This window comes from Ciconia boyciana, chromosome 22, assembly GCF_034638445.1.
Source record: "Ciconia boyciana chromosome 22, ASM3463844v1, whole genome shotgun sequence".
NCBI classification, from domain to species: domain Eukaryota; kingdom Metazoa; phylum Chordata; class Aves; order Ciconiiformes; family Ciconiidae; genus Ciconia; species Ciconia boyciana.
In genome coordinates, this window is record NC_132955.1 from 692,103 (window position 1) to 713,013 (window position 20,911).

General features: G+C 62.5%; 1 protein-coding gene across 1 annotated transcript; it reads left to right on the top strand.

The window, feature by feature from the left end:
* The first annotated feature begins 517 nt into the window (after positions 1-517).
* On the top strand, positions 518-20,070 carry KCNH4 (potassium voltage-gated channel subfamily H member 4). Its single transcript, XM_072886024.1, is given in 17 exon segments — positions 518-593; positions 3,912-4,145; positions 4,276-4,407; positions 4,595-4,722; positions 5,740-5,983; positions 6,212-6,369; positions 7,941-8,148; positions 8,355-8,549; positions 8,844-9,043; positions 9,468-9,717; positions 9,820-10,034; positions 18,553-18,600; positions 18,709-19,076; positions 19,223-19,329; positions 19,426-19,502; positions 19,604-19,754; positions 19,757-20,070. Coding segments are annotated over 17 exon segments (3,105 nt in total).
* Positions 20,071-20,911: the final 841 nt, after the last annotated feature.

A 20,911-nucleotide genomic window follows, 5' to 3' on the forward strand; every position in this document is an offset into this window, starting at 1 on the left:
GGAGGGCTCCAGCTGGGTCCTGTCACCCCCGGGTGCCCCTCAGGGGGTCCCGCAGGGCACGGCCTTGCCCTGCAGCCCCCGGGCTGAGCCCCAACCGGCGGGGCGGGGGCTGGTGGCCGCAGCGGGTGCCCCCGGGCACGCCGGGTCCTGCCCCTTCCGCAGCCTCCGTGGGCCCGGGAGGGCCGGCGCCTGCCGGTGCCGAGCAGGTGCCGGTGCGGCGGGTCCCGGTGCCGGGCGGGTCCCGGCGCCACCAGCCCGGTGCCCCCGGGACAGAGCGACCTGCCCGCGGGCGGGGGCCGCTGCCCGCCGGTGCCGAGGCCCCTCCCGGTGCCGGCGGCGCGCAGGGCCCGGGGCGGGGCGGGGCGGGGGCGGGGCGGGAGCCCCGGGCGGGCCGGGCCGGGCCGAGCCGAGCCGGGATCAGCCCGCGGCGCCGGGGCCGCACCTGCGGAGGGGCCCGGGGCGGCGGGGGAGCGCAGCCCCGCGGCCGCAGCCCCACGGCGGGCGGCCCGGCGGGACCATGCCGGTGATGAAGGGGCTGCTGGCGCCGCAGAACACCTTCCTGGACACCATCGCCACCCGCTTCGATGGCACACGTAGGGCCGGGGCCGGGGCCGGGCCGGCGGGGAGCGGGGAGGGTCCGCGCTGGGCACGGCGGGGCCCGGGCAGGGAGAGGCGCTGCCCCCCGGGAAGCGGCGGGGAGGGCCGGGGCTCGTCCCGGCACCGCAGCCCCCGGGAAGCGGCGGGGAGGGCCGGGGCTCGTCCCGGCACCGCAGCCCCCGGGAAGCGGCGGGACGCGACCGTCCAGGCGCTCCGCGCCGTCCCGGGGACCCCTCGTGCCCGTGGCCAGGCTCGGTGCTCCCGGACCCCCCGGACCCCCCCCGTGTCCCGGGCAGCCCCGCGGGGCGGCAGGGATGCTCTCCCCGCTGCCGGGGCCCGCGGTCGGTGCCGGCGCGGCCGCGCTCAGCACCAGGGACAGAGCCCGGGCGCGGCGGGAGGGACCGGGCGGGACCCGGGGCCCAGCTCCGGCCGGGGCTCAGGGGGTCCCCGGGGAGGGGGCGCGGCCGGGCTCTCCCCCCCCGGGCCGCCCCGGGACCCCCCATGGGCCCGGCGCTGCCCCGTCCCGTGCCCGAGCGGTGGCCGGTCCCGGGGGGGACGTGTGGGTCGCGCCTGCCCCCGCGGTGTGCGGGGTCGGGGTGCTGCCCCGAGGAGCCCCCGGAGCCAGGGGGCGGCCGTGGGGCGCAGCCTGTGCCTGTCACCTCCGCGGCACACGGCGCTGCTGCGACGGACGTCGCGGGGCCCTCAGGAAGCCCCGGTGCTGCACGGGGCAGCCCACCCCGAGCCCCCCGTTAGCAACGCGCCCGCTTGCTTGGGGTTACGACCCTGGAAAGCTGGGCGCCGGTGGTGGTGTGTTTTGGCAGGGGTGGGGAGCAGGGCCTGTGCTGTCCCAGCGCCGCCCGTTTTGGGGCCACTTTCCCATGGCTGGAGGTTCTGGCGTGTCTCCGGGAGCCGGGCTCCCCTCCATGTCTGTGTCCGTGTGCTGGGGCCAGGATGGATTAAGGCCTTGGCATGCTGGGGAGGAGATCATGCCGGGGTGCCATGTGCCAGCTCCTGGCACCACTGGCACCATGCAGCCACCCAGGTACAGGTCGTGCTCAGGGCTGACCCCAGGCCCCCCCCAGAATCACCTGGAGAAGGGGCCTCCTGGGCCAGCTGCCTGGGAGACATCCTGCCTTAGACATCCTGCCCTAGACATCCTGCCCGGGCTGGATGTCTCTCACCTTGCTGGGAGGGACTGGCATGAAGATGGCACTGGGAACCTGGAGCCACCTCCCACGGCACCATTGGGGCACCAGGAGCACCCCTGGGGCACGCGTTGGCTGTGATGCTGGGCCAGCTCCTGGCCCAGCATGATGCAGAGCTTCCCAGATGACACAGGGCGTCGTTTGCCCATAGGAGCTCTCATTTGGGATGTTACTTTGAGACTGCGACGTGTAATGAGGCAGCCAGCCCGCTGAGCCCTCCCCAGCTCAGACCGAGCTGCGCCCAGAGGTGCCCGGGCAGAGCCGCATGTGCCTCACGCTGATGATCCTACGACTGGCCCTCCACAGGGGCGGAGGCCAAGCATGGCACCAGGGTCCACATGCCCCTGCCCCTCTGCTGAGCTGAGGGGAGTTCCCCCAGCTCTGCTGTGGCATTAGCAAAGCCCCGGGAGGCAGCAGGGACTGGTGTCCCCAGCTCTGCTGACCCTGGGCTCCCGAGGGCTGGATCTGGCTCTCCAAGGAGGAGGGTCCCCATGGCAGCTGCCTGAAATGACCTGACACAAAGCCCTGGGAATTTGCCCCGGGGAGATGGGATTTGCCCCACAGCACCCTGGCAGCATCCTGCCTGCAGCTGCACCAACCTGCCTTCCAGGCACTTTTAAACAGTGTCCGGCTTTGCGGGTTTGATGTGTCTCTTATCGGCTTTATCTGCCATGGAGAGGGGCTTTAGCTGCAGTGATACGCCATGCGAGTTAACCCTGCCTCTCCCAGGTAGCCACTGCCCGCTGGGCCCGAGGATGCCCATCCAGGCAAGCTGGCCACCGTGGCAGGGGGCTGCCGAGCCCCCCAGACCTGCTTCACCCTTCTTGGAAGAGCTGGTCCCAAATGCAAGCCCTTTTTTTCTTTTCTAATAACACATCCTGGACAATGCCGTAATCCTGGCTCCCCAGAGCCAAAATCTGGCCTTAGTCACAGCTTCAAGCTATTTTTGCTTCTCCAAGCTAATCCGCGGTTGAGCTGTGCTGTGGTGGCCCCGCTGCACCCTCATCGTACCAGGCCTGCCTGTGGCTGCCATCCCCTCCTTCCTGCAACCTCCTCTGCCCTTGCCCTGCCTGCCCTGTCCTGGCACGGCTCTGCTGCCGGTGCACGGGCGCTGTGATCTGCTGCGGGCTCCCCTCCTTTGCTGGGAGAGGGGGCAGACCACATCTCCCCTGCTCCTGGTGCCTGGGCTGTGGGGGTGCAGGGGTGCTGGGCTGGGGACCCGCAGGCTGGAGACCGTGTCAGGCTGGGGACACCCCGGTCTGCCCTCGCCAGGTGCAAACGCAGCCCACGCCAGCCAGGCACCCCGCTTCCTTGGCACCCTTTTAGCACGAGGCCATCTGTCCTGCTGGCGCAGAGCCTGCAGCAAGGAGCTGCTGCGGCCCCGGGGGTAGAGCCCGTGCCCGGCCCGTGGCTGGGGGATACGGGGCAAAAGCGGCCACTCTGCGGCTGGGCAGGGCACGAGGCTGGCAAGGGCTTTCCTCTGCCTGGTGCCATCTCCCCGCCGGCACAGGGGTGATGCTGGGGAGGCTCCAGCTGTGACAGATCAAGGATGCTGCGTTTCCCCTTCACCTCGGCTTGTGCTGCCTTGGCGCGGGCCCTCGACTCACCCCAGGCTCGTGGCTTTTCTCCTACCCTCTTGGCGGGTGCCGCCTTGGTGCCGCGGTGCTGCGCCTGGGGCTGGAGGTCCCAGCACCGCAGCCCGGCGCCTCTGGGCTGGCAGCGCCCGGCCGGGTTTGCCGCTGCTCCCGCTAAGCTGCCTGAGCCCCGGCGGGAGGTGGGAGCGGCAGATGGCGAGGGGGAGGCGTGAATCGCCTGGCTCGGGATCGCGTCTCTGGAGATGGGAGCCGGGAGCTGGATCTGGGCTCCTTCCCCTTCCAGCGCATGGAGCTGGGCTGGACGTGGACTGTGCAGTCCTGCCCAGGACGGAGCCTCGGGGGTGGCCGGGCAGGGGATGAGAGAGCTCTGGGAGCGGCTGGGGGCAGCCAGCAGCCGGACAGAGACCTGGCTCCTCTTCCCAGAGGGCCCCGAGGGAGGCCGGGAGGGCTGGGCTTCCCTTCGAGCCCCCCAGGGTGGCCCCGGGCCCTCAGGGGAGGCTGCGTCTCCTTTCAGACAGCAACTTCATCCTGGCCAACGCGCAGGTCCGCCGCGGCTTCCCCATCGTCTACTGCTCCGACGGCTTCTGCGACCTCACCGGCTTTGCCCGCACCGAGGTCATGCAGAAGAACTGCAGCTGCCGCTTCCTCTACGGGGCCGAGACCAGCGAGCCCGTCCTGCAGCGCATCGAGAAGGTGCTGGACGGCAGGCAGGAGTACCAGACCGAGGTCTGCTTCTACAAGAAGGGTGGTGAGTGGTGCACAGGGCCGCGGCCCTGCCCACGGCTCCGGCTGGGACTTGGCCCCGTGCTGACCCCAGGGTGAAGCCACCGAGCAGTGGGGGGACTGTCCTGCCTTCACCACCCCTCTCCCCCACGCAGGAGCTGCGTTCTGGTGCCTGCTGGACATCATGCCCATCAAGAACGAGAAGGGGGAGGTGGTGCTCTTCCTCTTCTCCTTCAAGGACATCACAGAGAGCCGGGGCAGGAGCAACCCGGGTGACAAGAAGGAGGGTGAGCCGTGGCTGGGGGACGGGGATGGGATTTGGGGAGAGGTGTGTGCAGTGGGCACGTGGTCCCTGCTGGGTCCTGCCTGCCTTTGTGCACCTGTGCAAGGAGGGGTCCCTGAAGCAGCCCCTGCTCTCTTGCACCAGCAGTGGCACAGCGCTCCCACTAACCCAGCGTGTCTTGTCCGCTGCAGAGAAGCAGAGGAGCAAGAAGCCCGGGAGCTCGCATCTGCGGGCAGCGCGGAGGCAGGGCCGGACGGTGCTGCACCAGCTCAGCAGCCAGTTTGCCCGGAGGGACCGCAGTGAGATGAAAATCAACCGTGTAAGGACCTGGGAGAGCCCTTGGCTTCGCCCCTTGCCTCCTGGGCTGGGGCTGCGGGTGGGCTGGCAGTGCTGCAGCTCTCCCGGGACCAGCCCTGCAGCAGAGCCCGGTCTTGCTGGGATGCTGTTCCCATGCATGCACCTCGCTGGCTTCCCCAGGCACCGAAATGCCCCTCCGTCCCAGGCAGCCGCACGCTGGTCCAGGCTGCAGATGTGGTTCGTTGGCAGCAGCAGAGACCAGCGGGTGCCTGGAGCTTGCCGTGGGGAGAGCAGATCTTCTGGCAGCTCTCGCAGGGCTGTGTCTCTCCTCACATGTTAGCTGGGGAAAACCCAGCCGCTCACTCACGGCACAGCCGTGCCGGCCCCGGGGAGCGCCGTTACCAGGCTGCGGCAGCCGCGGGCGCACGAGCAGCAGGGCTTCCAGCATCAGCAGGGACCGGTGTCGTCTCTGTGCCAGCCCATTCGCATGGCCGCGGTGCCCCAGCGCAGGGTCCCCAGGCACGGCTGCAGCGATGGGCACTGCCTGCAGACGCGGGGCCAGGGCAGGCGTCTGGCACCGGCCGAGAGCGTCCCGGGGCTCAGAGCTGGCAAGCAGGCAAAGGGTTCCAGGATGCCAGTCTTGAACCACGGGGGCTTGGGGGGGACGGGCGCAGCTCTCCCCTCGCCCAGGCTGGGCTCTCGCTGCCCCCCCAGCAGCGCCGTGTCCCTGCAGAGGGTGGGGACGGCTCTGCCCCAGCACGCAAATTGGCACCTGGGACAGTTCTGGGCAGCAGCTGGCAGTGCCAGTGGATTACTGTTAATAGCATCAGCACAGCGTTAATTTATGTGCTGTAATCGGCCATTCCGTGCCCGTCTCTGAGGGTGACCTCAGCGCAGCCCACGTGCCCCATTGGAGATGTGTGTCCGTCACCCCAGGCTGGCAGGCCTCAGGAGGAGGGGGGGCTGCGGTGGCCTCCACCCCCTCGTGCCGGATGGCCCCTGCGCCATCCATGTGCCACCCTGCCGCTTGCTCCCCCAGAACGTGTTTGAGAACAAGCCGTCCGTCCCCGAGTACAAAGTGGCCTCGGTGCAGAAGTCCCGCTTCATCCTGCTCCACTACAGCATCTTCAAGGCCCTCTGGGACTGGCTGATCCTGTTAGCCACCTTCTACGTGGCCATCACTGTCCCCTACAATGTCTGCTTCACGGGCACAGAGGACAGCCTCTCGGCCGCCCGCAGCACCATCGTCAGCGACATTGCTGTGGAGATGCTCTTCATCCTGGGTAGGTCCGTGCGAGCACCCATGTGGGATGGGGACGTGGCTGGGTGGGGCAGGAATGTGGCCAGAGGAGTGGACCCGAGGGGTGATGGAGAGGGGACCTGGCATCGCTTTGCCCCTGCTGCTGGTGCCGAGCACCCTGGGAGTGGGACCCAGGTTGGCCACAGACCCCGGCCCAGCTCCCCTGGCCGTGGCGGGGGTGGTGAGGGCTGATCCTGCTCTCCCCGGGCAGACATCATCCTGAATTTCCGGACGACGTACGTGAGCCAGTCGGGCCAGGTGGTGTACGACCCCCGCTCCATCTGCATCCATTACGTGGCCACCTGGTTCTTCGTGGATCTGATCGCCGCTCTGCCCTTCGATCTGCTCTACGTCTTCAACGTGACCGTGGTGAGTGCCACTCGCGCCGCGGGCGGGGGGCAGTGGGGGAGAGGTGTCCCCTTTCGCAGGGATCCGCTCCTCGCGCGCCTGTCTGGGAGCGGCGCGGGCAGCGAGGGGAAGCAGCGATGGCAGCTATAGCGGGAAGCCTCCCACGCATCTTAATTTAACCAGAGGCTGCCACAAATGACAGTAACTGCCAAGGCAGCGCTCCAGGAGCTGCAGGCAGGCACCCCCCCAGCACCCAGCACCCAGCACCCAGCACCCAGCACCCAGCGTGCCTGTGCTCTGCCCAGGCTGCAGAGCCGCTCCGTGTCCGGCAAAGACCCGCTGCGCACACACCATTGCAGCGAGGGGCACTTGCACGTTGCCCGCCCTGGCAGGGAGGTGACCATGCGTGCGGGCACAGAGGACGCAAGCCGGTGACGAAGGCAAAGTCCCAGCCTGAGCCTCCCCGGGCTCTCGAGGGGCCCCGCAGCGCAGCGGGTGTGAGGGGCTGCACAAGCGTGCCGCGGGCACCAGCCCCTTCCCATCCTCTGCTAATTGGGGCTGGGAGGGAGGAGGGAGGCGAGCGCAGAGGCTGTAATTACGCTTATGGGAGGCAGAGCAGCGTGCAGGGAGGACAAGGGCGCTTGGGGCTGGAACTGCCACCCTGAGGCAAACCCGGCTTCGCTCGTGCCCCGACAGTGCTGCCCAGCAGGAAAACAACGGCGGCCGTGGCAAGGGCCGTCGCTGCCGCTGCCTCTGCCGGGGCCGGGTGAGCCAGGGCGCATGGGCAGCCGTGCCCTGGGAGGGGAGACCACGGTGCGAGGGCACAAGCAGCACTTCCCTGCAAAGTGCTGCCAAGGGACCGAGGTCTCAGGGCTGCGGCTGCCATGGGCAGCCCCGGCAGGGACCCTCTGGGCAGCGGGGAGCGGAGCTGAGCCGCCCGGGGAGTGGGTCCATCCTGACCTGCCTCGGGGGGGTCTGACCCCAGTGTTTGCTCTGGCACAGCCCCTGCCCGGTGCCCCTGCCAGGCCCACGGCCGCGGGCTTCTGCAAGGTGCCTGGCGCAGCGCTGGCAGGAGGCAAAGGACGAGACAGGAGCTTTGTGCGAGGTGGGAGGCCCCGGGGTGCTTGGCATGGCTGCATGTCCAAACCCACCTGCTCAAGCCTGGTTTAGGCATCTCTGGCTCTCTTTGTCCAGGATCTCTGCAGGCAAGGCGCAGCATCCTGCTGAGAGTTCCCCTTGCAAGTAGATTAGATCAGCTTTGTGCCAGCACAGCTTCGCCAAATGCAGCCTCTGATAGCAAAGCCACTGCTGCCTGCTTCCCCTCCCGCCGGTCACCTCCCTCCCCTCTCCAGCACCCCAAATCTCCTGGGATGATTCGGTGCCCTGACAAGCTGTGACCCTGGCTGCCTGCTGGGTGCTGGCGGAAGGCTGCTTGGGGACGAGCTCTTCCCAGCCGGCCCCGTAGCCCACCACCCTCCTGGCAGCTGTGGGGGGTGGTGAAGGGTCCCTGCCCCAGGGGGAGGCGGGAGGGGGGTCCCTTCCCATCCCTGCCTGCAGCTCTGCCGTGTTCACCCACCTGCCCCGCTCCCCAGACCTCGCTGGTTCACCTGCTGAAGACGGTGAGGCTGCTGCGGCTGCTGCGGCTGCTGCAGAAGCTGGACCGCTACTCGCAGTACAGCGCCATGGTGCTCACCCTGCTCATGTCCATGTTTGCGCTGCTGGCCCACTGGATGGCCTGCATCTGGTACGTCATCGGCCGCAAGGAGATGGAGAGCAACGACCCACAGACCTGGGACATCGGTGAGCGGGGCTGCCCGCCTACGGGGGCTGCACGGGGTGGGGGCACGGTCAGGACGCCTGGCTCCCCCCGTGCTGCTGCGTGCCGCTGGCAGGAAGGAGCGGGCAGAAGGCAGTCCCGTGGGACAAAGCGAGGCCGGGGCAGGGACGGGAGCTGTGCTGAGCACCAGGCCCCTCGGCGAGTGCTAACCCCTGGCTGTGCTTGGCAGGCTGGCTGCACGAGCTGGGCAAGAGGCTGGAGGCTCCCTACATCAACAACTCGGTGGGGGGCCCCTCCATCCGCAGCGCCTACATCGCCTCCCTCTACTTCACCCTCAGCAGCCTGACCAGCGTGGGCTTCGGCAACGTCTGCGCCAACACCGATGCCGAGAAGATCTTCTCCATCTGCACCATGCTCATCGGGGGTGAGGCGGGGAGCAGGGCAGGGCTCGGGGGGCTTCGTCTCCGGTTGCCGGAGATGGGTGCAGCAGGTACCCAGGCAGGACAAGGACAGGGCACTGGGGGGAGGTGATGAACACGTCTGTCCTGCGGGACAGCCCTGGGGCTGGGGTTAAGGGAGAAGCCCCCCGTGCTGCACCCCTCAGCCCCGCGTTGCTGGGGGGGGGGCAGAGCCCAAACCCTGCCCGGGCCCCCGTATGCCGCAGCCCTCCACCCAGCCGGCCCCTCGGCGGGTCTGACACTGCCCTCCCGGCCCCCAGCGCTGATGCACGCCGTCGTCTTCGGCAACGTCACGGCCATCATCCAGCGCATGTACTCCCGCCGCTCGCTCTACCACACCCGCATGAAGGACCTCAAGGACTTCATCCGTGTCCACCGCCTGCCCCAGCAGCTCAAGCAGAGGATGCTGGAGTACTTCCAGACCACCTGGTCGGTGAACAACGGCATCGATGCTAACGAGGTAGGAGGCGTTGGCCAGGCTGGGCCAGACCCCTCTGCCCCCGCATCCTGCACCCAGCGTGGGGGTGATGGGGCTGGCGGGGCCAGCCACGAGTGCGCAAGAGTGCGCGCGTGTATGCGCGTGCAGATGTGCACGTGTCCATGCTCTGTTGCTGGAGGGACCGGAGCTGGGTGCCAGGACTGGGGCAGATTCCCGCCAGCACAGGGAGCGCGACAGGCACACGGAGCAGGGGCAGCCCATCACCGCGGCCAGAGCTGTCCTGCGGTTGCCAGCCGGGACTGCTGGGCTCCGCCGAGGCAGCCAGGGCAGCTGAGCCGTGAGATGCTCTGCTCTGGTGGGAGATCTGTCCCCTGGGGCTGGCAGGCTGCGGGGAAGGCTGCTCCCTGCCACCTGCACCCCAGCACCGTGGCCTCGCTCTCCTCAGCTGCTGCACGACTTCCCCGATGAGCTGCGTGCGGACGTGGCCATGCACCTCAACAAGGACATCCTGCAGCTGCCCGTCTTCGAGACGGCCAGCCGGGGCTGCCTCCGCTCCCTCTCGCTCCACATCAAGACCTCGTTCTGCGCCCCGGGGGAGTACCTGCTGCGCCAGGGCGACGCGCTGCAGGCCAACTACTTCGTCTGCTCCGGCTCCCTCGAGGTGCTGAAGGACAACGTGGTCCTGGCCATCCTGGGTGAGGGCAGGCGGCGTGGGCTCTCCCCCAGCCCCTTCGCTGCCCGACCGGGCGAGGGGCCTGGGGCTCGCACCGCTAGCCCACCCCGGTCCCCTCCTGCAGGCAAAGGGGATTTGATCGGAGCCGACCTGTGCAGCACGGACCAAGTTATCAAGACCAACGCGGACGTGAAGGCGCTGACCTACTGCGACCTGCAGTACATCGGGCTGCGGGGGCTCTGCGAGGTGCTGCAGCTCTACCCCGAGTACGCCAGCAAGTTCACGGTGGACATCCACCAGGACCTGACCTTCAACCTGCGGGAGGGCAGCAAGATGGAGGTGGGTGCGTGTCCTCCCTCACAGGCCCCTTCCCATCCTCACGGCCCCGGAGACCGGAGCAGGGCTGGGGCTCCTCACGGCCACGGAAGGGGAGTTTGTCCGCTCCCTGCTCGCGGTCCCCGGGCTCCAGTGCCGGGGCGGGGGCTGCGGCTGTGCCACCCCGGCCATCCAGGTACGTCCCGGTCCGGCTCCTCTCGGCTCCGTGCGACCGGGGGAATTGGAAGCAAAGGCATTTGCAATGCAGGAGGCTGAGGGGGTGTCGTGGTTTAGCCCCAGCTGGCAACTAAGCACCACACAGCCGCTCTCTCACTCCCCCCCCCAGTGGGATGGGGGAGAGAATCGGAAGAGCAAAAGTAAGAAAACTCGTGGGTTGAGACAAGAACAGTTTAATAATTGGAACAAAATAATAATAATAATAATAATAATAATAATGAATTATACTGAGAAGGAATACAATGAGAGAGAAAGAGGAACAAAACCCAAGGGAGGGAAACAAAAGGGAAAGGGAAAAAAAAAAAAAAATAATAAAATAAAATAAAATTATACAACCGCTCACCACCCGCCGACCGACGCCCAGCCAGTCCCCGAGCGGCGATCGCAACCCCCCGGCCAACTCCGCCAGTTTATATACTGGGCATGACATCATATGGTATGGAATAGCCCTTTGGTCAGTTTGGATCAACTATCCTGGATGTGCCCCTCCATTTCTTGGGCGCCTGGCAGAGCATGAGAGCTGGGGAAAAAACAAAAAAAAGGTCCTTGACCAATGTAAATACCGCTTAGCGACAGCCAAAACATCAGCGTGTTATCAATATCATTCTCATACTAAAATCCAAAGCACTGCACTATACCAGCTACTAGGAAGAAAATTAACTCTATCCCAGCCGAAACCAGGACAGTATCCACCCCTTATTCCATACCATTTACGTCATGCCCAGGTTCTACCCTTTCTAATACAATTAATCACCACCATTTTTTTTTCCTGTCTCTTGGTGTATATATATATATATATATATATATATGTACACACAATTATCATTCCCTTGGTCTATGAGTCATCCTTCTAAAATGTTTATTAAGGTCATTTAGTTCATGACTTTGGGCTTCATCTGTCATAATAGTCCTTCAGGGCAGAAGAGATGCTGCATGGTGCTGGATTGTTCTGAATCTGAATTGTTCTGGATTGTTCTGGATGCTGAAGCCAGTTCTGGTTCCATCACTTCTGCACTTTGCTTGCTTTCATCGAAGTTCATTTTTCACTAATCTGGGTGATCCTTATTGAAATACCATTGATATGGTGTATAATAACCATAAAAGTGATGACACACAGTATTATATAGCAATTAACATCATACCATTTAGTTCATTGGCTATTCTCACCCAAAATCAAATCCCTTGAGGTACACATTGGACTTCCCCATCCTTTCGCATTACCCACCAAGTACACCCGGGTCCTTGAGCAAAAGCAATCCCACGAATGGGCTTGCCTTTGCCTGAGGCAGGAGTAACCCAAACTGTCTTCCCCAGTATGTTTTTATGTGTACTACAGGGACCTTATCCCCCTTCTACAGTGTGTAAAAGTTTTGATTGGGCAGGGCCAGCTCGATTGACAGATCCTCTAATGTTGACTAACCAGGTGGCCTTTGCTAAATGTGTATCCCAATGTTTAAATGTCCCACCACCCAGTGCTCTCAGTGTAGTCTTTAACAGTCCATTATATCGTTCAATTTTCCCAGAGGCTGGTGCATGATAGGGAATGTGATATACCCACTCAATGCCATGCTCTTTAGCCCAGGTGTCTATGAGGCTGTTTCGAAAATGTGTTCCGTTGTCTGACTCAATTCTTTCTGGGGTGCCATGTCGCCACAGGACTTGCTTTTCAAGGCCCAGGATAGTGTTCCGGGCGGTGGCATGGGGGCACAGGATATGTTTCCAGCCATCCGGTGGTTAGCTTCCACCATTGTAAGCACATAGCGCTTGCCTTGGCGGGTTTGTGGGAGTGTGATATAATCGATCTGCCAGGCCTCCCCATATTTATATTTTAGCCATCGCCCTCCATACCACAGAGGCTTTAACCGCTTGGCTTGTTTAATTGCAGCGCATGTTTCACATTCATGGATAACCTGTGCAATAGTGTCCATGGTCAAGTCCACCCTCGATCACGAGCCCATCTATATGTTGCATCTCTTCCTTGATGGCCTGAGGTGTCATGGGCCCACCGAGCTATAAATAATTCACCCTTATGTTGCCAGTCCAGATCCACCTGAGCCACTTCAATCTTAGCAGCCTGATCCACCTGCTGGTTATTTTGATGTTCCTCAGTGGCCCGACTCTTGGGTACGTGAGCATCTACGTGACGTACTTTTACAATCAGGTTCTCTACCCGGGCAGCAATATCTTGCCACAATGCTGCAGCCCAGATGGGTTTGCCTCTGCGCTGCCAATTGTTCTGCTTCCATTGCTGTAACCACCCCACAGGGCATTTGCCACCATCCATGAGTCAGTATAGAGATAGAGCACTGGCCACTTTTCTCGTTCAGCAATGTCTAAAGCCAGCTGAATGGCTTTTAGTTCTGCAAATTGGCTCGATTCACCATCTCCTTCAGCAGTTTCTACCACTTGTCGTATAGGACTCCATACAGCAGCCTTCCACCTCCGATGCTTTCCTACAATACGACAGGACCCATCAGTGAACAGTGCATACTGCTTCTCATTTCTGGCAATTTATTGTACAGTGGGGCCTCCTCAGCACGCGTCACCTCCTCCTCTGGCGATATTCCGAAACCTTTGCTTTCTGGCCAGTCCATAATTACTTCCAAGATTCCTGGGCGATTGGGGTTTCCTATCCGAGCCGTTGTGTGATCAGTGCAACCCACTTACTCCACGTAGCATCAGTTGCATGATGTGTAGAGGGTACACTCCCTTTGAACATCCATCCCAGCACCGGCAGTCGAGGTGCCAAGAGGAGTTGTGCTTCAGTACCAACCACTTCTGAAGCAGCTCGAACCCCTTCATATGCTGCTAATATCTCTTTCTCAGTTGGAGTATAGGCGGGCCTCAGATCCTCTGTATCCCTGACTCCAAACCCTAGGGGTCGACCTCGAGTCTCCCCTGGTGCTTTCTGCCAGAGGCTCCAGGTAGGGCCATTCTCTCCAGCTGCAGTGTAGAGCACATTTTTTACGTCTTGCCCTGCCCGAACTGGCCCAAGGGCTACTGCATGAACTATCTCCCGTTTAATTTGTTCAAAAGCTTGTCGTTGCTCAGGGCCCCATTTGAAATCATTCTTCTTCCGGGTCACTTGGTAGAGAGAGGCTTACGATCAGACTGTAATTTGGAATATGCATCCTCCAAAAACCCACAACGCCTGAGAAAGCTTGTGTTTCCTTTTTGCTAGTTGGTGGAGACATGGCTGTTATTTTGTTAATCACATCCATTGGGATCTGGCGACATCCATCTTGCCATTTTATTCCTAAAAACTGGATCTCCTGTGCAGGTCCCTTGACCTTACTTTGTTTTATGGCAAAACCGGCTTTCAGGAGGATCTGGACTATTTTCTTCCCTTTCTCAAAAACTTCCTCTGCTGTATTGCCCCACACGATAATGTCATCAATGTATTGCAGATGTTCTGGAGCTTCGCCCTGTTCCAGTGCAGTCTGAATCAGTCCATGGCAAATGGTAGGGCTGTGTTTCCACCCCTGGGGCAGTCGATTCCAGGTGTACTGAACACCCCTCCAGGTGAAAGCAAACTGTGGCCTGCACTCTGCTGCCAAAGGGATTGAGAAAAACGCATTAGCAATATCAATTGTAGCATACCATTTGGCTGCTTTTGACTCCAGTTCGTATTGAAGTTCCAGCATGTCCGGCACAGCAGCACTCAGGGGCGGCGTGACTTCATTCAAGCCACGATAGTCTACTGTTAGTCTCCACTCTCCATTAGACTTTCTCACTGGCCATAGGGACTGTTAAAAGGTGAGCGAGTCTTACTGATCACTCCTTGGCTCTCCAGTCGACGAATCAGCTCATGGATGGGAATCAGGGAGTCTCGGTTGGTACGATATTGCCTCCGGTGCACCGTTGTGGTAGCAATTGGCACCCGTTGTTCTTCAACCCTCAGCAACCCCACAACAGAAGGGTCCTCTGAGAGACCAGGCAAGGTAGATAGCTGCTTAATTTCCTCCGTCTCCAAGGCAGCTATACCAAAAAGCCCACCGGTACCCTTTTGGGTCCTTGAAATACCCTCTCCTGAGGTAGTCTATGCCAAGGATGCACGGAGCCTCAGGGCCAGTCACAATGGGGTGCTTTTGCCACTCATTCCCAGTTAGGCTCACTTCAGCCTCCAAGACAGTCAGCTGTTGGGATCCCCTGTCACTCCACAAATACAGATGGGTTCTGCCCTGATATAGCTTGATGGCATTAGGGGTACACTGTGCACCGGTGTCTACTAGAGCCTTATACTCCTGTGGGTCTGATGTGCCAGGCCATCGAATCCACACAGTCCAGTAAACCCGGTTGTCCCTTTCCTCCACCTGGCTGGAGGCAGGGCCCTAATTCTGGTCATAATATTCATTACCCATTTCTTGTATATACGAGTCAGGAGTTTCTTCATTAAAATCAGAAGTAAGATCAGCCCTTTTACTCTGTCTGGGGAATTGTCCACTGGAAACTGGAGCAGCAATTTTCCTGGAAGAACCCCCTTTGGTGATTGTTTTTCCTTGCAACTCACGTACCCGTGCCTCTAGGGTTGAGGTAGGTTTTCCATCCCACTTCCTCATGTCCTCTCCGTTGTCACGCAGGAAAAACCACAGAGTGCCCCGTGGTGTGTACCCTCTATATCCTCTCTCTTGAGCAGAAGAACGCTGACTCCTAATAGCTGAGACACTGGTCCGTATAGGTGGGGAGTAGGACATATCTTCTTTGAACCGTTGGAACTCCTGGGACAGTTTCTCCACAGCTGAGACAAGGGAGGAAGAGATACTTTCTTCATATTCCCGGAGGTTACTAGCAGCTTCATTCACTGTTGGACCGTCTCCGTCTTTCCAGGTCAGTATTGTAATGAGTTGGCACACGACGGTGGTGCGTTTCGTACCAACTTCCGCCACATAGGTCTTGTGCACTGGACTTCATCTGGATCTGTGGGTGACCGCACGTCGTTCAGGTCACTATAAATCACTTCCAGCACAGCTAATTCCCTCAGGTACTGGATGCCTTTTTCCATGGTGGTCCATTTCCCAGGGCGATATGGCCACAACATCTTCCTTGAAGGGATATCTTTCTTTTATAGCTGACAGGAGTCGCCTCCAGAGGCTGCGGGCTGGTTCCCCTTTTCCAATTGCTTTGTCAATGCCCCCTTCCCTAGAAATAGATCCCAGCTGCTTGGCTTCCTTACCCTCCAATTCCAGGCTACTGGCCCCACTATCCCAGCATCGGAGCAGCCAGGTGACAATGTGCTCCCCTGGACGACGGCTGAAATCTTTTCGCATATCTCGCAGCTCACTTAGGGATAGGGATCGGGTGGTTTCTGTCTCATTTACGAGTTCTTCCTCTTCCTCTCCCTGTGATAGCCCTGCTCTTTCATCTTCCCTTTCTAAACGAGTTGACTTTCGCTTCCAGGATTTCTTTTTATGTATAGGGGCGACTGATACTGACACGGGTTCGTTCCCTGTTTGAACCGCAATGCTTGTAACGGAGTTATCCGGAGCAGCTGCAACTGCAGTGCCTGTCGCAGGGGTAGTCGGAACAGCCGTAGTGCCTGTCGCAGGGGTAGCCGGGATAGTTGCAGTGCCTGTCGCAGGGGGGGCTGGAGCAGCCGTAGTGCCTGTCGCAGGGGTAATCGGGACAGCCGCAGCGCCTGTCGCAGGGGTAATCGGGACAGCCGCAGCGCCTGTCGCAGGGGTAATCGGGACAGCCGCAGTGCTTGTCGCAGGGGTAATCGGGACAGCCGCAGCGCCTGTCGCAGGGTAGTCGGGACAGCCGCAGCGCCTGTCGCAGGGGTAGCCGGAATAGTCGCAGTGCCTGTCGCAGGGGGGGCTGGAGCAGCCGCAGTGCCTGGCGCAGGCGTAATCGGGACAGCCGCAGCGCCTGTCGCAGGGGTAATCGGGACAGCCGCAGTGCCTGTCGCAGGGGCAGTCGGAACAGCCGCAGTGCCTGTCGCAGGGGGCTGGAGCAGCCGTAGTGCCTGTCGCAGGGTAATCGGGCCGGCCGCAGTGCCTGGGGCGGGGGTAGCCGGAACAGCCGCAGTGCCTGTCGCAGGGGGGACTGGAGCAGCTGCAGTGCCTGGCATTTTGCCACCGGATCCTTGAGGGTACTGAATAGTGTTGAACAGGGCTCGGTAGGCATGGGCCAGACCCCAGCACATGGCAGTGATTTGTGTCTCCTAGAATTGCCAGGGTGACAGCATACTTTTTCCAAATAGTCTACTAATTTTTCAGGATTCTGCACTTGTTCAGGGGTGAAGTTCCAAAACACTGGAGGTGCCCACCGTCCTAGGCATTTGCCCATGCTATCCCACACACCCTGCCACTCATAACTATCCAGCCTTGGGGCAGACCCTGAATTATGTTCTTAAATTGCTTACTAACCTTGGACAAGATCGAAACAATATTCCCAAGCAATACCAATAGAAGTATCTTAACTACCCAAGGTTGTTCAAAATACTGAAAAGTTATTGTAATGAAGGAGGAAGCATTGTAGAAGAAAGTAGTGAAGGTACAATTCTGCATTTCCTCCATAAAAACCTCTCAGAGGCAGAGGTATAATTGGTGAATTGTCTTCATAAGCTGATACCCGACATACAATAACGGTTTCAGTACAGCACTTAGATACCAAAATAAACCCAAGGTCACTGTTTTAATAACAAATCTCACAGGCAAAACATCACCAATTAAAGCAGAGCACAGCAAACTGCAAAAACCAACACCGATCTTTAACATGTACAGCAAAAAAATGAGCATGGTGCAGATCAGGTAAACCAATGCTAGGAACAGATGGATCAATATCACGTCCCACAACTACTAACAGATCTGAATTCCTTAATACACTCTGGTTAATCTGTTATTATCTCAACCCTTCGAGCCCCACGTTGGGCGCCAAAAGGACTGTCGTGGTTTAGCCCCAGCTGGCAACTAAGCACCACACAGCCGCTCTTCACTCCCCCAGTGGGATGGGGAAGAGAATCGGAAGAGCAAAAGTAAGAAAACTCGTGGGTTGAGACAAGAACAGTTTAATAATTGGAACAAAATAATAATAATAATAATAATAATAATAATGAATTATACTGAGAAGGAATACAATGAGAGAGAAAGAGGAACAAAACCCAAGGGAGGGAAACAAAAGGAAAGGGAAAAAAAAAAAATAATAAAATAAAATAAAATTATACAACCGCTCACCACCCGCCGACCGACGCCCAGCCAGTCCCCGAGCGGCGATCGCAACCCCGGCCAACTCCCCCAGTTTATATACTGGGCATGACATCATATGGTATGGAATAGCCCTTTGGTCAGTTTGGATCAACTATCCTGGATGTGCCCCCTCCCATTTCTTGGGCGCCTGGCAGAGCATGAGAAGCTGGGAAAAAAAAACAAAAAAAAGGTCCTTGACCAATGTAAATACCGCTTAGCGACAGCCAAAACATCAGCGTGTTATCAATATCATTCTCATACTAAAATCCAAAGCACTGCACTATACCAGCTACTAGGAAGAAAATTAACTCTATCCCAGCCGAAACCAGGACAGGGGGACGGAGGGCTTGGAAATGGGGGTGGAGGAGACAGGGGGGCACCGCGGGGCAGCCAGCCGGGGCATGGCCCCCCCGGTGCGCAGGAGGCAGCGCCGGGGGCTGCCGGGTTTAGTCATGCTGCCAGCGCCAGCAGCCGGGGGGATGTTCTGCTACAGAAATAGCTCTGCAGCGCCTTCCCTCCCCCGTCTCTGCTGCTGGCTCTGCGCTGGCACCGAGCAGCCGGGGGCTCCTCCAGAGCATCTCCCCCCCCCGGACCCACCGCCCCCAGGCCCTGTAGAGGCGGGGCGGGAGGTCGCTCTCTAGATCCCACATAGCCCTACCAAAACCCAACGTGTCCCTCGCCCAGGAGAGGTATAACTAAACCAAGGGTGGATGGATGCAACCGGAGCTTGGCAGGTCCTGCAGAAGTCCTGCGCACCCTGCCCTGGCCAGCAGCACGCGCCCAGGGGAGCCGACGCTCCGATGGCTGAGCCGGGGTTGGGAATTGGGGTGCAGCCGCGGTTCCGTCTCAGGACACGCAGGCCGAGGCCGGGCAGCTCATCAGTGTCGTGACAACAGCAGAGGAAGGAGAGCGGGCAAGGGGCTGACTGGGACGGGGCTGATGCACAGTGCCGGAGGTGGTTTGGTTGTCCAGGGGGGCACGGAGAGGCCGGGAGGGCTGCGTGCCAAGGCGGGGAGCAGGTGGGCGCGTGCCCGGCACTGTGTCTGCCTGTGGCCGGTCCCCGCAGAGCCATGCGGGGGTCCTGCGTGCCGCTGAGCCGGTGCCGTCCGCTCTCCCCACAGGGGCTCTGCCGCTACTCCCGGTCCCCACGGCTGTCACAGGCACCGCAGGTTTGTGCCACGCTGGGGGTGGGCAGCGGGGAGGACGGGGCAGGGGTGGCCGCGCCCGGCTTTGGCACCTGCATGGGGACCTGACCTCCTCCCCACGCCCGCCCGCAGCCTCGTCCCGAGAGCGGTGCTGCCCCGGAGAAGCCCCTTCCCTCTATCCTGGAGGATGAGGAGGAGCCCGACGAGGTCTTCCAGCGCTCGCCTGCCACCATCACTCGCCGCAAGCTGCTGCTGCCCCAGCTGAGCAGCCCGGCACGCCGCGGCTCCCTGAGCAGCCTCCTGGGCGATGAGTTGTGCCAGATCTCAGCCCTGCGGCGCAACTGCCGCTCCCCAGCCCGCGGCAGCCAGGGCCGCAGCCCCTCTCCGCAGTGCCGGAGGGACGCCCGGCTCCTGGAGAGGGAGGGCGGCGCAGGCAGGAAGCCGGCCAAGCTCCTCATCCCCTCCCTGCACGCCTACGGCCCCCCGGACCTCAGCCCCAGGTAAGGCTGGGACATGCCGGTGGCTCATCCCACAGCCGCGCGTTCGTGCCGGCCAGGCTGCGTGGGGCCCCCGCGAGGCCACTGGGAACGGTGGCAGAGGGGCGAGGGGGTGACGATGGCCAGCCCTCACCCCCTCCCTGCCCTAGAGTTGTGGACGGGATTGAAGACAACGGGGGGACGTCAGAGCCACAAACCTTCTGCTTCAACGTGGACCCCCCGCTGCAGAGCGCGGCAAGGGACTCCCCCACGTCAGGTACCTCCGGCAGCTGCCGGGCAAGGCCGGGGGTGCTGGCTGCGGGGCTGGGGGGCTCGGGGAGCCCCCCGCCACCGGCCGTGTCTCCCCTGGCAGGGACTGACGCAGGCAGCCCAGCCCTGGCGATGGAGGCGGAGGAGATAAAGCAGAACATCAGGAGGCTCAACCAGGAGGTGCGGCAGGGGCCAGGGCTGGGAGCGCGTCCCCGAAAGCACCGGGGGTGCTCAGCCGGGGGCATCCGCCGGGCCTCACCGCTCTCCCTCTCGCCTTCCAGATCAACCACCTCAACCAGGAGGTTTCCCACCTCAGCCGGGAGCTGCAGCGCATGATGGAGCTGCTCCAGGGCCGCCTGGCCGCCCCGCAGCCCCCCGCCTGGCCCCCCCGCCTGCCCGCCGCCGCCTCGACACCCCCCCGGCCCTCGCCGCCCCCGCCCCGGTGCCCCCCTCGCCGCCGCCCGCGCCCCCCAGCTCCCGCAGCTCCCCCTCCGCCAGCCCCCGGCCCAAACGCTGCCCCGTCCGCAGCCGCTCGGCCCACGCCAGCCCCCCCACGCACCCCTGGGTGGGCGCCGAGGGGCCGTGCCCGCCGCGGGGGGACACCCCCAGCCCCGGCCCCTGCCAGGCCTCGGACTTGCAGCCCCTCTCGCTGCCGCCCCGCTCTGCCCGCTCCTTCCCCGGCTGCTCGGTCGGCCGCGGGCCCCGCGCCCACCCGCAGCCCCGCTCCAGCTCCACCAGCTCCCACTGACCCCGCGGGCACCGGGGCGGCGGCGGGGGGGGGCCCTCGCCCGGGGACACCCTCGCCCACCGCCCCGCTCTGCCCCCTCTCGCCGCCCGGGACTCGGCAGCTGCGGCCGCGCCCCGGTCACCGGGTCCGACTCCGCCAGCCCGAGCCCCCCCCCCCCCGGGAGGCGGCCGCCGGAGCGGGGCAGCGGCGGGGGGCACCCCGCACCCACCGCCCCGCTCCCGCGGAGCACCCCCGGGTGCAGCGCTCGCCCCGGCCCGACACCAGCAGGGATTTTGATACGATTTTATACTCTTTGCCCGCGGGGTCTTTTTTTTACAACCGGGCCCGACGGCCCCTCCCGGGATCCCCCCCCCGCCCCGTGCCCGGGGCCGTGGGACGGGGCTGGGCAGCGCTGCCCCCCGGGGACCCGCGGGGCCGGGAGGGGCCGCCGGCGGATTTTGTGCGCGGAGCCGGTTCGGAGGCTCGGGGCGGGGGGTGTCTCCGAGGGGGAGGGGGGTCTCCGGCGGGTGCCCCGGGGGACACGGTGCCTCCCTCCGCGGCTGCCGGCTCGCCGGCGGCCGTAGTTCATGTCGTCAGCCCCCGCCCAGCCCCGCGCCCCCCGCGCCCCCCGCCCCAACGGGAAATAAAGGCTCTATTTTTCCAGCCCCGGCTCCGGTGAGTCTCTGCCCGCGGCTCCCCCGCCGCTGCGCGGGGCCTGCCCAGGGTGGCCGCTCGCCCCCCGCGCCGGGACCCCCCTTTCCCAGATCCCCGCCGGCGACTCCCGCGCCCCCCCCGGACTACAGCTCCCATCGCCCCCCGCGACAGGTGCGCCCTGAAGCCACGCCGCCCATCACGTGAGGCG